Source organism: Rattus norvegicus, chromosome 17, assembly GCF_036323735.1.
Source record: "Rattus norvegicus strain BN/NHsdMcwi chromosome 17, GRCr8, whole genome shotgun sequence".
In the NCBI taxonomy this organism is placed as follows: domain Eukaryota; kingdom Metazoa; phylum Chordata; class Mammalia; order Rodentia; family Muridae; genus Rattus; species Rattus norvegicus.
Window position 1 is genome coordinate 85,843,901 of NC_086035.1, and position 15,401 is coordinate 85,859,301.

Genomic DNA, 15,401 nt, shown 5'->3' on the forward strand with positions numbered 1-15,401 from the left:
TTTCCAGGCCACCGGTCATCAGCTCCCATCCGGAAAGCTCCTGGTGCAGGCTTGATAGGTGTTTTAGGAAAACTCAGAGCAGGAGTGTAAGTCTTGGTGTCTCTAGTAAGCGAGTCCTGTTACCAATTGTGGACTATTTCAACTGCAGATCAAGATCTCGGAGACAATACCCGCAGCCTGGTTGGTCGGGGCAGCTCCCCCCGAGGAAGCCTCTCTCCAAGGTAAGCATTGTTATTACTGGGAAGCCTAGGCAAGAAACACCTTGAGATTGGGAAATTTGTTATCTTGAGTAGGAAAGTGTATATCTGTTGAAGCTATAAAAGCATTCTGTAGATAAGAGTAAGAAGCCTGTCTAGACAAGAAAATTGATTCTAAATTAATTGAAATGTTAATTTTAAACACATTCTTAGATTTCTTAGCTAAAAGGAATACATTTTCATGTTTCTAATCAGTTTGAACTCTTTATCAGTTGTGTGTTTAGCTTGTGGGATGATGAATGCACTGACTTGATTATTTTTGCTTATAAAATGCGATGTCCTAAGATGTAAGCCAAGACTGTGTGAGGCGTCCTAAAGTCCCCTCGTTCCTTCTAGGCTGCTGGAAGCAGAGTATATCCAGTTCTGTGTGTGCTACGCGTGTTTTAGGTCTTCCATGATAAGCCAGGGCCATCACCACTGCGTAATTTATCAGTGGGTTGTGGATTTGTTGTTGAGGGGGACCAGTGCTGTGGAATAGATGCCAGTTTATAATAGGGCTTGGGAATTAGTGATGTCTGCCTTTTTATTTCATTTTCAACTGTGCCGTCCTTCTCTGGTTTGTTTTCTCCAGTTTTATAAACTGTGCCTCACATTTAGTTGGGTGGTTGAGGACAGAAGGTCTGGCTTGGTCCTCGGGTCTTCATGTCAGGGAAGAGGTTCCTCTGAAAAGGAGAGCTTTTCCTATTCTGACAAAAGGAACATTTGTGTTGCTGACTCAGCTGGGGAATATTCACTAAGGAGCACCTTTTATTTTATTTTTATAAAGGCTACGTTTCTCTATGTAGCACTGGGTGTCCTGCAATTTGCTCTGAAGTCTAGGCTGGTCTCAAACTGAAGAGATTTCCCCCTCCCCAGTGCTGGGATTAAAAGTGTGAACTACTGCTACCCAGTTCCACATTCTTTACTGTTGTAGAGCCTGTCCAGTAACCTCAGCCATTTCCCAAGTGTGGGTAGATGTGTGCCTTTCCCCATATCATTCCTAAATATAATTATGTAAAAGTAATGTGGTTTTTTTCTTATTAAATTCTGGAGAAAATATTAAAATATTCCTCATTTGGAAATGAGGAATCTGAGCTACAGAATGAAAAAATTATACCACTGCCCTGTGATTTTTATATTGTATTTCTATACAGTTTATGGTTTTCTTTTCAAACGAGAAAGTTAAGGGAATCTTGCTCATGTTTAGTAGAGAAAGCGTTTCCTTGTCCCTTTCTAAAGTTACATCATCACACACACGTTATGTGAGTGGGTTCAGAATCCTTAGTGTGATTTTGCTTAGTAAAAATGTTTTTATGCTAAACAGAACATAATGCAGTGAGTGGCACTAGATTACTTTAAGCGCCATTTAAGGGTCACATTACTCTCTAAAAGTCAGCCCGGAGTGGAATGGCCCAGCCTACCTGTCTTAGTGTGTTTGGAAAATGGTAACAGCTCTCGATGCATGCACTCAGTTAGAATGGAGACCAGAGACCAGGATGGCCCGTTTAGTGATGGGAAAGGAAGACCGGGCCTAAGAATGAGCCCGTTCATTTTCATCTCTTTTACAAGGGTTAAAAACTGTGTGAAGAACTAAGTTATGACATTAAAAAATGCTTGTATAATCTACATTCTACACAGATAAGTTGCTTTGGATTGATAGAACTGAAACGGATTTTTATTTTTAATTGAAAATCATTAAATTTTTCTTTTTATTGGACCTTAAGATTCAGATGCCCTCGATAGTGTTACTTGTAGTATTGTACTGATAGCCTGCACATTGAGACCTAGCAGTAGAGTTTTATTTAATTTTATTAACGCACTTTGCCTACATGTGCGTCATGTATGTGCACCGTAGGAAGCCAGAAGGAGGGCATCAGATCCCCAGGACTTTGAGCTACAGACAGTTGTGAGCCATCATGTGGGTTCTGGGTCTACAGCAGGGCCCTCTGCAGGAGCAGTGAGGCTGAGCCCCGTAGTCCACTCTTGGCCCTTTCTCCTGTCTGCTGTCTGCTTTAAAGCTCTCCTGATGTCGGGTTCCCTGTGCTCTATAAAGACAGCGCACAGTGGTCGATTGTTCTCTAGTGGTTTTAATTATTTACTGTGTTCAGCTATTTTATAATTTAGTGAGGAAGAATGATAGTGACTCTAGCAATCTTATTGATACCTCTGCCATAGGCCACTTGGTGCTAGGAAACGTGTACAGGCAATGGCTCTTAGAAGGACGTAGGGGCTGGGTGTGCAGCCACTTAGACCACTCCCTTCTTTTTAACTTGAGAATGAATGTTTTTGACAGATCCCCTGTGAGCAACTTGCAGATTCGATATGATCAGCCAAGCAGCAGTGGTTTGGAAAGCCTGCCTCCAGTGGCAGTGAGTATTGAGCAGCTCTTGGAGAGGCAATGGAGCGAAGGGCAGCAGTTTTTATTAGAGCAGGGCACTCCGAGTGACAGTAAGTAGCCACTGCTTGCGTCTAAGACGGGCACTTGGAAGCGGGCGGTGGTGGCGCACGCTCGGGAGGCAGAGGGAGGCGGGTCTCTGGGGTCTCGGTCGGGCTGATCTACAAATCACGTTCCAGGGTAGCTGGATCTGCACAGAGAAACTTCCCCGAAAAATACAAACCAATAAATGAAACACAGCAGCAGAAAGTGTTTGCCCAGAATAATGACACTGTGTTACGTATTATATGTAGTTAGAGAAGGTGTGTGTCACGCTTGGTCAAAGCTATCGCTGCAGGGTGTGTGTGTGTGTGTGTGTGTGTGTGTGTGTGTGTAGTGTGCAGTGTCTTGTGAACTCAAGAAGAGTGAAACTGTACCTTTTTCCTAGGGTTGGTATGAAGATAAATGACATGAACACTGACAAAACTTGCTGTGTTATTTGGTTGCTGGTTGAAATAAATGGCTGCGGCTGTCCCTCTGCCCACTAGACTTTGTTCTTGACCACTTGTGAGAACACTTGGTCTCTCCCCTCAGCTCTGGATTTAAACAAAGATTCCTATGCACAGATATCTTCTTTTAAAAAGAAAATGTCTCTAGTCAGCTGTAGCTAGGTATCAGGTTTTAGAATTTGAAGGAATAATAACTAGGCAGACATAGTGACACCCATTTTTGATTAATAATGCCACTTACCAGGTAGAAAGCAGGTGGCACACATCTTTAATCCCAGCGCTTGGAAGGCAGAGGCAGACTGATCTCTTGTGAGTTTGAGGCTAGCCTGGGTCTACGTAATGAATTCCAGAAGAGCCAGGGCTACTTTTTAGACCCTGTTCTTGCAAAAGGAATAGTAATTAGTAAATTTTTATTTAATTAGAATGTTAATCATACTTATGAGATTATATGGTATGTTTTGTATATATACATAGTATTACTACCAACGGGGTGGGGTGGGGTGTGGTAACATGATGCCATAAAAACACAGTTGGAGCAGCTTAGGGAGAAGAGTTAGGTGGCTTTTATCATTTTGGTATGGAAAATTTCAGTGCTTTATTTTTTTTGTTGTTGTTGTTTTTTTGTTTTTGTTTTTTAAAAACTAGGCTTTAAAAAATATGCTAGTGAGCTAATAAGTGCCTTGAATTGATCCTTTATGTATGGTGCCCCAAAACTGTTGACTGTAAGGAAACTGATGTGGGCAGAACCTTTTAAACAGAGCAAAGATGTGGGCAGAGGGCAGGCTAGCTGTATTATCGTTTCTCATCTGGGCACCTTAAGGGGATAAAACTTAAATCTTGTAATGCTAGAGGGTCCTTGAAAGGCCCTGAGCTCATGTTAAGCAAATACGACTTTTTCATACCTGGAGTTTTTCAGATGTCCATCACCATTACAACAGTGCTCTTGATTGGCAGTTAAAGTCCAAGCCTTGGAAGAATTAACACAGTATCTAAATGGTCAGGCAGGGCCCAAAGCTTGTTAACAGATGAGGAGGCCTCGTCCTCCAGAGAGAAGTTAAGGGCTGCAGAGACAGCGCTCCCTGCTGGGAGCCTGCAGAGAGACATGGTGAGCAGCTGGCACTGGCCGGCTTTCTGCCAGGTGTGTGGCAGCATTGGCGGCTGTGGCTGCGACTGCTTGGGCTCCTGAGGAGTCTGCCCAGGCCCTGTGCATGCCAGCTGCATGCTCGCTCCCCACAGACTGCCTCTCCCAGCGCCTGCATGTTTAAACACCTAAGAAAGCACGTCCTTATTTGAGTAAAGCATATTGGTGGTAATTTTCCTATTGTAAGTCTCAGCTATTGTCATCATTATTTTTTTAATAAAAATTATGAAAAGTACCTTGAAATTTTAATTTTTATTTTGAGGAAACCTCTTTTTTGAGGATAGAAACTACGTGATGGGGGTGGGTTGCTGTTTGTCAGACACACATGCTTACACAGGTATATGCAGCAAAGCTTCCGTGTGGTGGATCTGTGTACAGTCTTCCTTGTGTACACACTCAATAGAACATGATGTTTGTAGCTACAGTCAGACCTTGGAACAAGGCTCAGTCATGCCAGGATTAGCCCACACGATTTCCACATGTTTAGGTCTGAAGCAGTTCACACTATGACCATAAAGTACTTAGTCGTGGGAGTGGAGTTGTCTTTACTTTAAAATCACACAAATATTTGCCAGTTTTAGGAATGTTAAAGTCATTACATCAACTTCAAGTTGAAAATCGAAGATTAGAAGAACAGATTAAAAACTTGACTGCCAAAAAAGAACGTCTTCAGTTGTTGAACGCACAGCTTTCAGTGCCTTTCCCAGCAATAACGACAAACCCTAGTCCATCTCATCAGATACACACATACACAGCACAGACTGGTGAGTACAAGAATACTTTGTTTCTAAGGACCATGGATGGACTCTTACTGTCATGTACACAGAGAACAGTACCTGGCCACCATTTCCGTGAAGAAGCAGCTACTTCTAAGGGGCAGAGACAGCCTAACAAGTCCCTTGAGTTTTCTTTTACTTCAATGGATAGTTTAATGATAAAATCCTTTAGATGCAAGATTTCATTACTGAAATAAAGCTACAACATTCAGTACAAAGACACCACCTTCTCCCCCACCCCCATTTAAGTAAGTGTTAGGAGTAACAGAGCTGTGGGCTTCAGCATCCTCTTAATCCCACACATGATGCAACTAACAGGGTCCCTGTTTCTATCTTTTCCTGTTTCTAGCTCCTACTACTGACTCTCTGAACAGCAGTAAGAGCCCGCATATAGGAAACAGCTTTGTACCCGACAATTCTCTTCCTGTATTAAATCAGGTGAATTTTTTGCGTGTGGTTATGTTCATTTGTGTGTTGTACTTGGGAACATTGCACATTACATCTAGTGATTTAAAATTATGTTTAAACACTCTTGCTGTGTTCTTTTCAACTTGGGTTTTATTCTCTTTCCCGTAGGACCTGACTTCCAGTGGGCAAAGCACCAGCAGCTCTTCTGCTCTTTCCACTCCCCCGCCTGCTGGGCAGAGTCCAGCCCAGCAGGGCTCTGGAGTTAGTGGGGTTCAGCAGGTGAACGGCGTGACAGTGGGGCCACTAGCTAGTGGAATGCAGACTGTCACATCCACCATTCCTGCTGTGTCTGCAGTGGGTGGAATAATTGGAGCTTTGCCAGGTAACCAGCTGGCAATCAATGGCATTGTAGGAGCGTTAAATGGTGTTATTCAGACGCCGGTCACAATATCCCAGAACCCTGCCCCGCTCACCCACACCAGTGTGCCACCTAATGCAGCACATCCCATGCCAGCCGCCGCCCTGACTAACAGGTAAGACACTGAGCTCGGTATGCTGTTGTCATTGCCGCCTCCTCCTCCTCCTCCTCCTTCTTGTTTTTGTTTTTCATGCAACATGTTATCAGTGTTGTCCTTATTTTGGGTTAGGCTTCTTAAATGTATTTTGCAGATGTTCTCTAGGAAAAATTAAGTGCTAGCTACTTAATGAATGTTAGGCTTGTTTTTTAAAATGATGTAATTCAATTAAAGATTAATTTCAGTATCATATTAAATATATTGTGTTGAATTGAATATATTGTCCTGATCTGGAATATATATCTTAAAATGTTGCTTCTCCTTATTACATAAAATTATACTAAATTTTAAAAAGTTGGTTTTTTTTTTTTTTTTTTTTGTGGCAGTCACATGTACATTTTAACAGCAGTTTTGATACTTCTCTAACATAGATTTCGATGACATGATGGACTGATGAATTCTTATGTTTGTTTAACCTAACTTGTTGACTGAGTTTCTGTCGCTGACAGTCAAGTCTGCGTATATAAGGAGAGGGAATGATTTGAACATAATGAAGTACTGTAGTTCAGGCAGTTTGCTAGTTCCTGGTGAGGAGGCTGCCGTCGTGCTGCCCTCCCTGAGGGGGCACAGGAGACATCACGGCTGTGCTGGTTTTTCAGTGCCTCGGGCCTGGGGCTGCTGTCGGACCAGCAGCGACAGATGTTCCTCCAGCAGCAGCAGTTCCAGCAGCTCTTGAACTCCCAGCAGCTCACGCCGGTAAGTGGACTGTGTTCTTTTTGTCAGTGTCTGCTGTTGTGACTGGAATGGGCTCCTCCTCTGTGGATGTGGATCTTAGAAGTTGTCGAGCCCTTTGGCCTACCTGTGCCCTCCTGTTTGCGGGTTGATTGTTTTACAAATGTTAACTAGGCTCTGGGGATTGGAGTGCGAGCCGTTCATTCTGAGAGGAGAGGTAGAGAGCGCACACACTTGCATCATGGTACCTTCCAAGGATGGGGGCAGGCATTATATGGTCTAAGGGACGACAGATGTTAGGTGAGGGTGAGGGCCATTTCACTTCTTTCTTTGGTGGTATTGGGAGTAGAACCAGGACCTCACATGTGACTTTCTTAAAGAACCCATTGAAGAATGTTGCACAGACGTGACATGAAAATGCCTGAGGCGTAGAGACATTGGTTCCTGTGTGGAATCATTTTGTGTCAGGAGGGAGAAGGTGGGTTCAGCGATGGACACGGGAGTCACTAATGCAGAGCCGGCCCTGGTACGATACTGTACAGCTGTAGTGCATTTTGATCAAAGCAAGAAAAGGAACCCTAAACAGTTGGCTACTGACTTTACGGAGATACGGAGGAATAGACGGCAGAGTTTCCTGAGAAGTAGTAACCCATTATCACATACAGTGAGCCCACCTGCCAACTCTTTACTGTAAATCAGAACGATTAAACACGTCATCTGCACGGATCTTGTATATTCTATTTGCTACAGTTTCCTAAACTACACTGTGTAATGTATATTCTATCCTTTGTATTCTAACAATAATTTTCGACTGTGGGAGGATACCCAGGTGAAAGACGGACAGACGCTGCCTGTTTTGGAGATGATGTGGCATTGGTGTGGCTTCGGCTGCTTGAGCTCACCGCCCTCCAACCTCCGCCTCCTCACAGTGCATTTCAGACATGTGTCAGCAAAAACAGCTGTAGCTCTGGTCTCTAACAAATGACAGATAGTCCGACAGTACAGTTTGACAAATGACAGAGTCTGACAGTACAGTTTGATCTTAATCACGGGTAGGTTATGGGCTGCTTCAGTTTGCCCACAGCAGCTGACTGTGATTTGCTCCGTGCTTGATCAGGGGCATGATTTCGTGAGGTGCAGATAGTTTGTGTAGTGCTGTGACATTCGGAGTTCTGGGAACTCCTCGGAGGGTACATACATGGGGCAGGTCATTGGTTGGTTGCTATTGGTCACTGTTAAGTTGGTGGTGAGGCTCCAACTTGCCATAAGGAACCCGGCTGGCGCCCCCAGTCAGCAGGAAGTAGTCCAAGGGTCACGCCACCCATTTCCCTCTATCCTTTTTCTCTCCTGGTTAGAGGGGTGGAGAAGAGTGGAAGAAATAACCCACAAAGTAGCAAAAGTCCTGCTACAGTAGCAAACCCCCCCACCCCCCAAGCAGTCCTCACATGTGGGAAGTAAAGGCCAGAGATCAGGAGGTGCAGGCCGGACTGATTGTATAGACGTCTCCAAAGCCAGACACTCAGCTCTTACTTGCCCACCGCTGAAGGCAATATAGACTTCTGAGTTCGTGGGCTACACCTTCCTGACCCAGCAGTCACATCTGACAGCTGATCTTTCTTCACTCAACTTTGATGATGTCACAGCCCCTACAGCTGTGCTTGATCTCCGTAAGCTGTCTTCAGAGCTGCATGCCATGGGCCCACCTGCTTATTGTGTAGCCCCACGGCACACCCTGAGGGCATTGGGCATTGTAAACTCAGCCTAGACTGGGCTACCACGCTTCTTCCTTACCCCAGCCAGCCTTTCCCAGCTCCAACCTAAGTCAGACCTGTACAGTCCTTTTTGTTTTTCTTTCTTTTCTTTTTTGGAAATACTACTGTGACTTCATGAAGAAACCTCATTTAACTGGTGGCACACACCTTTAATCCCTGAATGCTGGTTCAGGAGACCGAGGCAGGCCCTCTATACCTGAGTGTCAGGTCATACAAGGATATAATACTGAGATGATAATCTGTCCCTTTCCCCAGCCAACTCTTAAATCCCCCCCCCCCCCCCCTCTCAAAAGCATTCCTGACCTCACATCCTTTCTGACTGCCAGTCTGGCGGGGCTCTCAGGAGTCTAGGGTGTCCTGTACAATGTCTCACTGAGGCTCAAGAACTGCCCTCCTGCTTCCTCAGTGTACGGGGTGATGCTAATCCCCTGCAGGCTTTGTTCACTCCTGATTTGGGACAGCAGCTCTGACTACGACACTCATGGACTGCAGTGGTCAGCACCCTGGGACTCCTGAATGGAATTGATGCTGAGGAAGGAAGAGCTAAACTGTGGGAAGAAAATACCTTCTGTTAGGAGTTGTTGGCAACTTTAGAAACCGTGGAAAAGGGTTGGGGATTTGGCTCAGTGGTAGAGCGCTTGCCGAGCAAGCACAAGGCCCTGGGTTCAGACCCCAGCTCCGGGGGGAAAAAAGGAAAAAAAAAAAAAAAAAGAAAGAAAGAAACCGTGGAAAAGAATTATGCCAGGGCTTGGTCCCTGTGAGGACCTCTAGAGTAGCTTTTTATAATGTGACTTACCCTGTTTCAGTTTGTTTCTTTGTTGCTGTGACAAAACACTGACCAAAGCACCTGGGCAAATGTTAATTTTGGCTTCTAGGCTACTCCACCATCTAGGGACAGAACAGCAGGAACCTTGGCGGGAACTGAAGCAGAACCATTGGTGACCTGCCTTGCTCCTAGGGCTGGTGCTGTCCACTGTGGCCCACACTCTCCTGCGTCACTCATGAGTTGAGACAGAGCCCAGCAAGCTCGCCCATAGGCCAGTCTGACTGAGGCGTTTTCTCAACTGAGGCCTCCCTCAGATGGCCTGTTTGTGTGGTAACAGGGCCAAGCAGCACAGCACCCACCTGCTGCTGTTCCTGTTCTCTGTTCCTCACGGGCAGCCTCATCTGAGTGCACTTCTCCTGTGTTTGCCCACTTGTCTTGGAAATGGGCAGTTCAGCCGGGTGGCAGCAGTGGCTCACACCTTTAATCCCAGCAGAGTCAGAGGCAGAGGCAGAGGCAGGCTGGTCTCAGAGTTCCAGGACAGCCTGGGCTACACAGAGAAAACCCTGTCCTGAAAAACAAAAATCAACTCATCGGTCAATCAAAAAATGGTCAGTTCCCAAGTGGTGCTGGGTTATTACCCAGTGCAGTTGCTTTCCCGAGAGGCTGGTGTTTGTTTTGTTTGCTTTTAAACAGACTTCAGAGAGTCGTGGCCGGCATGACACTATGCAGACCGAGCTGTTCTGGGAATTCAGAGAGATAAACCTGCCTCTGCCTGCCAGATGCTGGCACTGAAGGCCTGAGCCGCCACACTCGGCTCCTGTTGTAATGCGACTGGTTCAAATAACACTGTAGAGGAGAGATGGGGGAGGCAGGCTTGCTGACTCCCTGGCTGAGGCTGCTCTTGTGTCTCATTGCTGAAGGAGCAGCACCAGGCCTTCCTGTACCAGCTGATGCAGCAGCAGCACCATCCCCCCGAGCTTCAGCAGATGCAGCTCCCAGGGCCCACGCAGATCCCCATCAACAACCTCCTGGCAGGCCCTCCGGCGCCCCCACTCCACACGGCGACCACCAACCCCTTCCTCACCATCCACGGGGACAGCACAAGCCAGAAAGTCACAGTAAGTATGTTGTTGTATGTTGTATGTATGTATGTATGTATGTATGTATGTATGTATGTATGTATGTATGACCTTGGAGGCAGGGTTCCCAGGGAGCCAGGGCGGGTGTTCCTATGAGTTTTCCTCGTGAGGATCAGTTGTTTTAGCAGCTGGATATATTGCAAGGAGAGTGTCCCTTAAGTATATTGATCCGAATTTGCATATAAGGTTCTAAGGCCATTTATAATATAGCATTTTCTAAAATGATTTGTTAGCAAGACGTATGAGACAGATTATTAATTCAAAACAGATCATTTTTCTTTAAAAAGACTTTAATTTGACTAGTTATAGAATTTTTCTCCATTTAATTCTATATGTTTTATTACCTTGTTCCAACTTACTTTTAAAATGGAGTTATATTTCTGATATGGTAAATACACAATTAGGGCAGGATTCCTAATGTTGTACCACTTGCCTTGAGAAAGTCGATTGCTGTGCTGGAGAGAGGCCCAGCGCTAACAGAGCATCCAAAGCACCTGAATTCGGTGTCTAGCACCCCACTGCCCCCAGCTCCAGGAAGCCCATTCCCACTTTCTGTAGGCACCTGTACACACACACACACACACACACACAATATAAGTGCTCCCAAAACCTAATTGCAGCTACAATTTTAAAATTTAAGGTTACTGACTTGATAATTTGTAAGTCATAGCATCTCACCCTTAAGGGGGTCAAGGTAAAGTTAGGTGTGGCTACAGGAACAGCCTGCACGTGGCTCACGTTTTCGGAAGGTGCCGCAGAGTAGAGCATGGAGACCTGGTGCTAGGAGCGGAGAGACAGGCAGGACCCGAGGACTGACGGCCGTTGCATGTCCCTTGCTTTGGTTTCTCTCGTTTTACTTTAACCTTCACTTAGTAATGTACACTGGCTCAAAGTCTGGGCTAACTGCCGAGTGCGCCTGCTTCCTGAGTGTGAGCGCCATCACCATGGGCATTGCCCCTTTCCCTGTCAGTGAGTCTGCGTTTATGTGGACATTTGATACAGTGTATCGTGCTTTTGCTCACGGATATTTTCCACATTAAAACTAGATTGTTAATGGAGGAACCACAGTGAAGCCTCATGGGGTGCAGTACGTGCCTCAGCTCTTGGGTGGCTAACGATGGAGGCTTGAGCCATATAGAGAGGCTCCATAGCCCTCCGCCTCTTTTTCCATATACCCCTCTGTCTTCCCTCCCCTTCCCCTCTCCTCCATCCCACCCCCCAACCTCCATCCCTGCTCCCTCAAGACAGGATCTCTGTACAGTCCTGGATGTCCGGGAGCTCACTGTGTAGACCAGGCTGGCCTTGAACTCATAGGACCGGTCTGTCTCTGGTCCCTCATGTTGGATTAAAAGACAGGTGCTACCACACCTTGCTGAGACCCAGTCTCAAACAAAACCAGCAGGAAGCTGGGTTGAGAGGGAAGTTAAGGCATCCCTGCTTGGGTACCAAGATCTGAGGAGTACAACGTCATAATGTGATTTCAGTTCTTAACATGGTCGGTGGAACCTCACTTACAATAGGCAAGAGCTAAGAGAGGTCCAAGCTCAGGGAACATGTACAATTGAGGGGCCAACTTAGGCTTTTTCCTAGTCCGTAAAAACTCAGTGCTGGCCGTAGCTGTGCCTCCTGTGGGAAGGTGGGTCTAGGAAGGTGACACTATATCCTTTCCTTGAAACCATAGCCAAGGATGGGCTCACCACCTCTGTGCCTTTCCCTGTGTCCAGTGTGGTGATGTGAAGTCCTTAGAAAATCCGTGTTCCCCATGCAGAGGAATAGCTGACTTGAGGAGAAATCACTGAATCAATGACGGTCGCAGTTAGAGGGGATTGTCTCGTCTTGGCCAACACTGGTTGAACTAATGCTTCTAATTTTTGATTTGAACTGCAGAGACTTAGTGATAAGACTGGGCCTGTAGCTCAAGAGAAAAGCTGACACCTGAAAGTCTGCGAACTTGCCTCTCCTGCTGGTTTGTGCTTCTCTGGCTGCTGCAGTGTCTGCCACAGCTATGAAGAAGGGCGGCAGGACGCACAGGGAAGATGCCACCCATGCCCTTGTAAGGCTCTGATTAATTTTCTTGTTGCTTTGTTGCACTGAAATGGAATTCCTATATCCCCATCCCCTACCAAAGTGTTCGAACTTTGGAAGAAAAATTAATAACTTTTTGTCAATGAAATAATTCACATGCAGTGAGTTTACCAATCCAAGAGAAATGCAATGTGCTTTGTGCACAGCTAGTTTTGGTACAAATTGGAGACGTATAAAACTGAAGACTATTCTATCTGCAGACCACTTGGTTTATCATAAAAGTTTGAATATGAATTATCTTATTGGGATAGAGTGTGCTTGTTCCATAGGGCAGATCCTAAGTTTTGAGACCTCCAAGAGAAGAAATCAGTAATTCTCTTGGAGTTGTATTCATTAAATATTGTGGTTATGCAATTCCTCAACTGGGGCTTTGCATGTGTTTTAAGAACTTCCTTTCTAATGAGATTTGCCATTTGGAGATCAAATTAGGATGGAGACAACTGCTTCTGCTAACAGTAATTTTCTTTTCCAAAAAAAAATTTATTTTTTTTGATGTGTTAAAACCTCTTATTTAAAGAGATCTTTAGTTAAGCGAGTTCTAAGGCTGCTGGGAGAACCAGGTCAATTGGAAGTGAATGGTTCTTTTCAGAAAGAGACACCAATGTGGAAACTACTGGAAGGTTCTGGCATCAATCAAGTGCCTGTTGGGACCTTCCTGGGTAGAACAGGCTTTGTACAAGAGGCTAGGCCACTTGTGCCGACAGCCTTCCCGTGCATGCTTCTGCCTTTGCTGAACCTTTCTGTGTCACCATAGAGAGCTCAGGCAAACTGTCCACAAGGAAAGAAGTAGATTTGGGAAGAGTCTTTGTGCTTGTTTATCTCTCTAAACCACCCACTGGAACAATGGCGCCTGTGCCTGGTTCCTAAACCTGCCTCACAGCCTTTGAGTTCCAGTCACCATGAGCTTGACTGTGACAATATGGCAGACTAGTAGGCCAAACAATTGGGGATACAATCATTGATCTGTGTCTGGAATGCATGAATTACTAATGGGAAAGACCAGCCGCACTTGGACCTCCACGGTGTGCTTAGCTGGAAGAGCGCGCTCGCTCTGCAGTATGTCTCCTGTGAGTGACACTGCACACTTCTTACCTCACTTGTGTAAATAAGGTTGTGAATCTGTTTTGTAATGTGAAAAATTCATAAGATAACATTGATATTTTGATTTGTAATATTTCTAATTGGTAGATTTAATTGAAAAGTAAAATTAATTTATTTTTATATGTTCAGGGGAATTTTAAAGAAAGTCAAACCTTTTGTAGATAATTTAAAAGAATCAGTGTGGTTTTTTATTTTACGTATTTGACCCACTGGTTGTTATTCTGTAACAATTTGTATAAATGGTAAATTTTTTGAATGCGCTGTTATTTTAGATGTAAAATTCCACATGTATTAAAATGTACAAAGTTTTGTTAATAAAATTTAATGATGTTTATAACCCTGTGCCCTTCTTTTTCGGAGAGGTGGCTGTCCTGAGCTCAGGTGTGCGGTGCTCCCTACCATTGTGGGCGTGTCTGGGGGGAGTTTGTCGGATTTCTCAGGGTAGGCTGTGCAGAGCAGCACGGGCTGCCCAGCTGTGCCCAGAGATGGCAGGCGATTGTTGAGGAGAGGGTGGGTGGGGATCTGCAGTATAAGGGAATCCGCTCTGGAGGAGGTATTTATTTATACCACATTCTTAAAAGGTAGCATGCACACTTGATTAAAAACTAAATCCTGCTGCTCACATATTTAGAGTAAATGAAGGGCAGTCCTTCATTCTCTGGAACAGAAACGCACATGTGTTCGGTGATCCTTGGACACACCATGGTTTGCCCAGACATAAGTGAACCAGAGCATGCATGTTGTTTCTTCTTGGCTGTGAAGAGTTGAGTGAGCGGGGGAAAAACTAACCCTGGCCCCTAACTGTATTGCTTTGTTTTAATAGGGGTCATGCACCCTGGCCAGCTTTGGACTCTTTGTAGGTAGCTCAGGTTGCCCTGGAACTTGCAGTTCTTTTTCCATGAACTCCTGGGGAGTGGGGTTTCAGGTTTGTGTTGTCACCTAGCTTCTGTGGTGCTATGGACAGAACCAAGAGCTCCTTGCAGTTAGTGTCTCTGGTTAGTTGAGCATCGCCTCCAGCCCTAAGTTCCCAAGTTTATTACAGGGTGAATTAGGTTTGTAGGAAGAGACAACGAAGCTGACCAACAGCACACACATGGGGACCCAGCCATCTGTAACTCTTACTGCAGGGATCTAACCCCTTCTCCGGCCTCTGTGACCACAAGGCATGCAGATGGTACATTTACATACATGCAGGCAAACATTTAACCAAATACAAACTGGTTTTTGAAACAGGAGAGCCTTGTCTTCTCTCCAGAGCTCAGCTAAGAGGGCAGCTGCAGCAGCTCTGTTTGCTCGTCACTCTGCAGAGTCCACTGTGCAGGAGGCTTCCCTCTGCTTTACCAGTTCCCTCCTCAAAGCGTGACCTGGCTAGGACACATGGGTGGCTCATTTTGGAAGTGGCAGTCGTACCCAGGTCAGCTTGTCCCCTGGACAGCACTTACAGTGTCCAACTTTGTGAGCAGTTCGTCCCCGCATCTTGGGGTTTGTATGTCGTGTGTCAAGCATTGCACATTGGAGCCAAGGAGGTCAGAGCACCCAGTTGGTGTGCGTGGGAGGTCATAGCACCCAGTTGGTGTGCGTGGGGTCCCTTTCCCTTGGTTGTCTTCTGGGTGTGGACTGGGCTGGTCTCCAGCCCTCAGTTCCAGTTCCTCTCAAGACCTGCAGGCTTGCTCCCCGCTGCCTTTTCACCAAGTTGCTATGTTGCCCCAACAGAACAGAGGGAGGGATAACCTAACCCTTCATTCCGTGGACAGTTTCTGAAACTAGGGGCAGAGGTTTTAGGATAAAGGGCCCCTATTGCTATTGCTGTGTGGTTCATGTACTAATGATCAAATCCATGGGAGACT

The 15,401-nt window shown here is 45.6% G+C and overlaps 1 protein-coding gene across 31 annotated transcripts in view; it reads left to right on the plus strand.

Annotated features, from left to right (window-relative positions):
• Positions 1–13,891, plus strand: part of Mllt10 (MLLT10, histone lysine methyltransferase DOT1L cofactor) — a 127,828-nt gene extending 113,937 nt beyond the window's left edge. For 29 of the 31 annotated variants that reach the window (XM_039095942.2, XM_063276642.1, XM_063276654.1 and 26 more), the window contains 8 exon segments: positions 149–221; positions 2,530–2,684; positions 4,836–5,024; positions 5,386–5,474; positions 5,613–5,977; positions 6,619–6,715; positions 10,150–10,347; positions 12,256–13,891. In XM_039095942.2, coding sequence (XP_038951870.2) covers positions 149–221; positions 2,530–2,684; positions 4,836–5,024; positions 5,386–5,474; positions 5,613–5,977; positions 6,619–6,715; positions 10,150–10,347; positions 12,256–12,300 — 1,211 coding nt within the window. In that variant the 3' untranslated portion in view covers positions 12,301–13,891. 31 annotated transcript variants of the gene reach the window in all.
• The last annotated feature ends 1,510 nt before the right edge of the window (positions 13,892–15,401 follow it).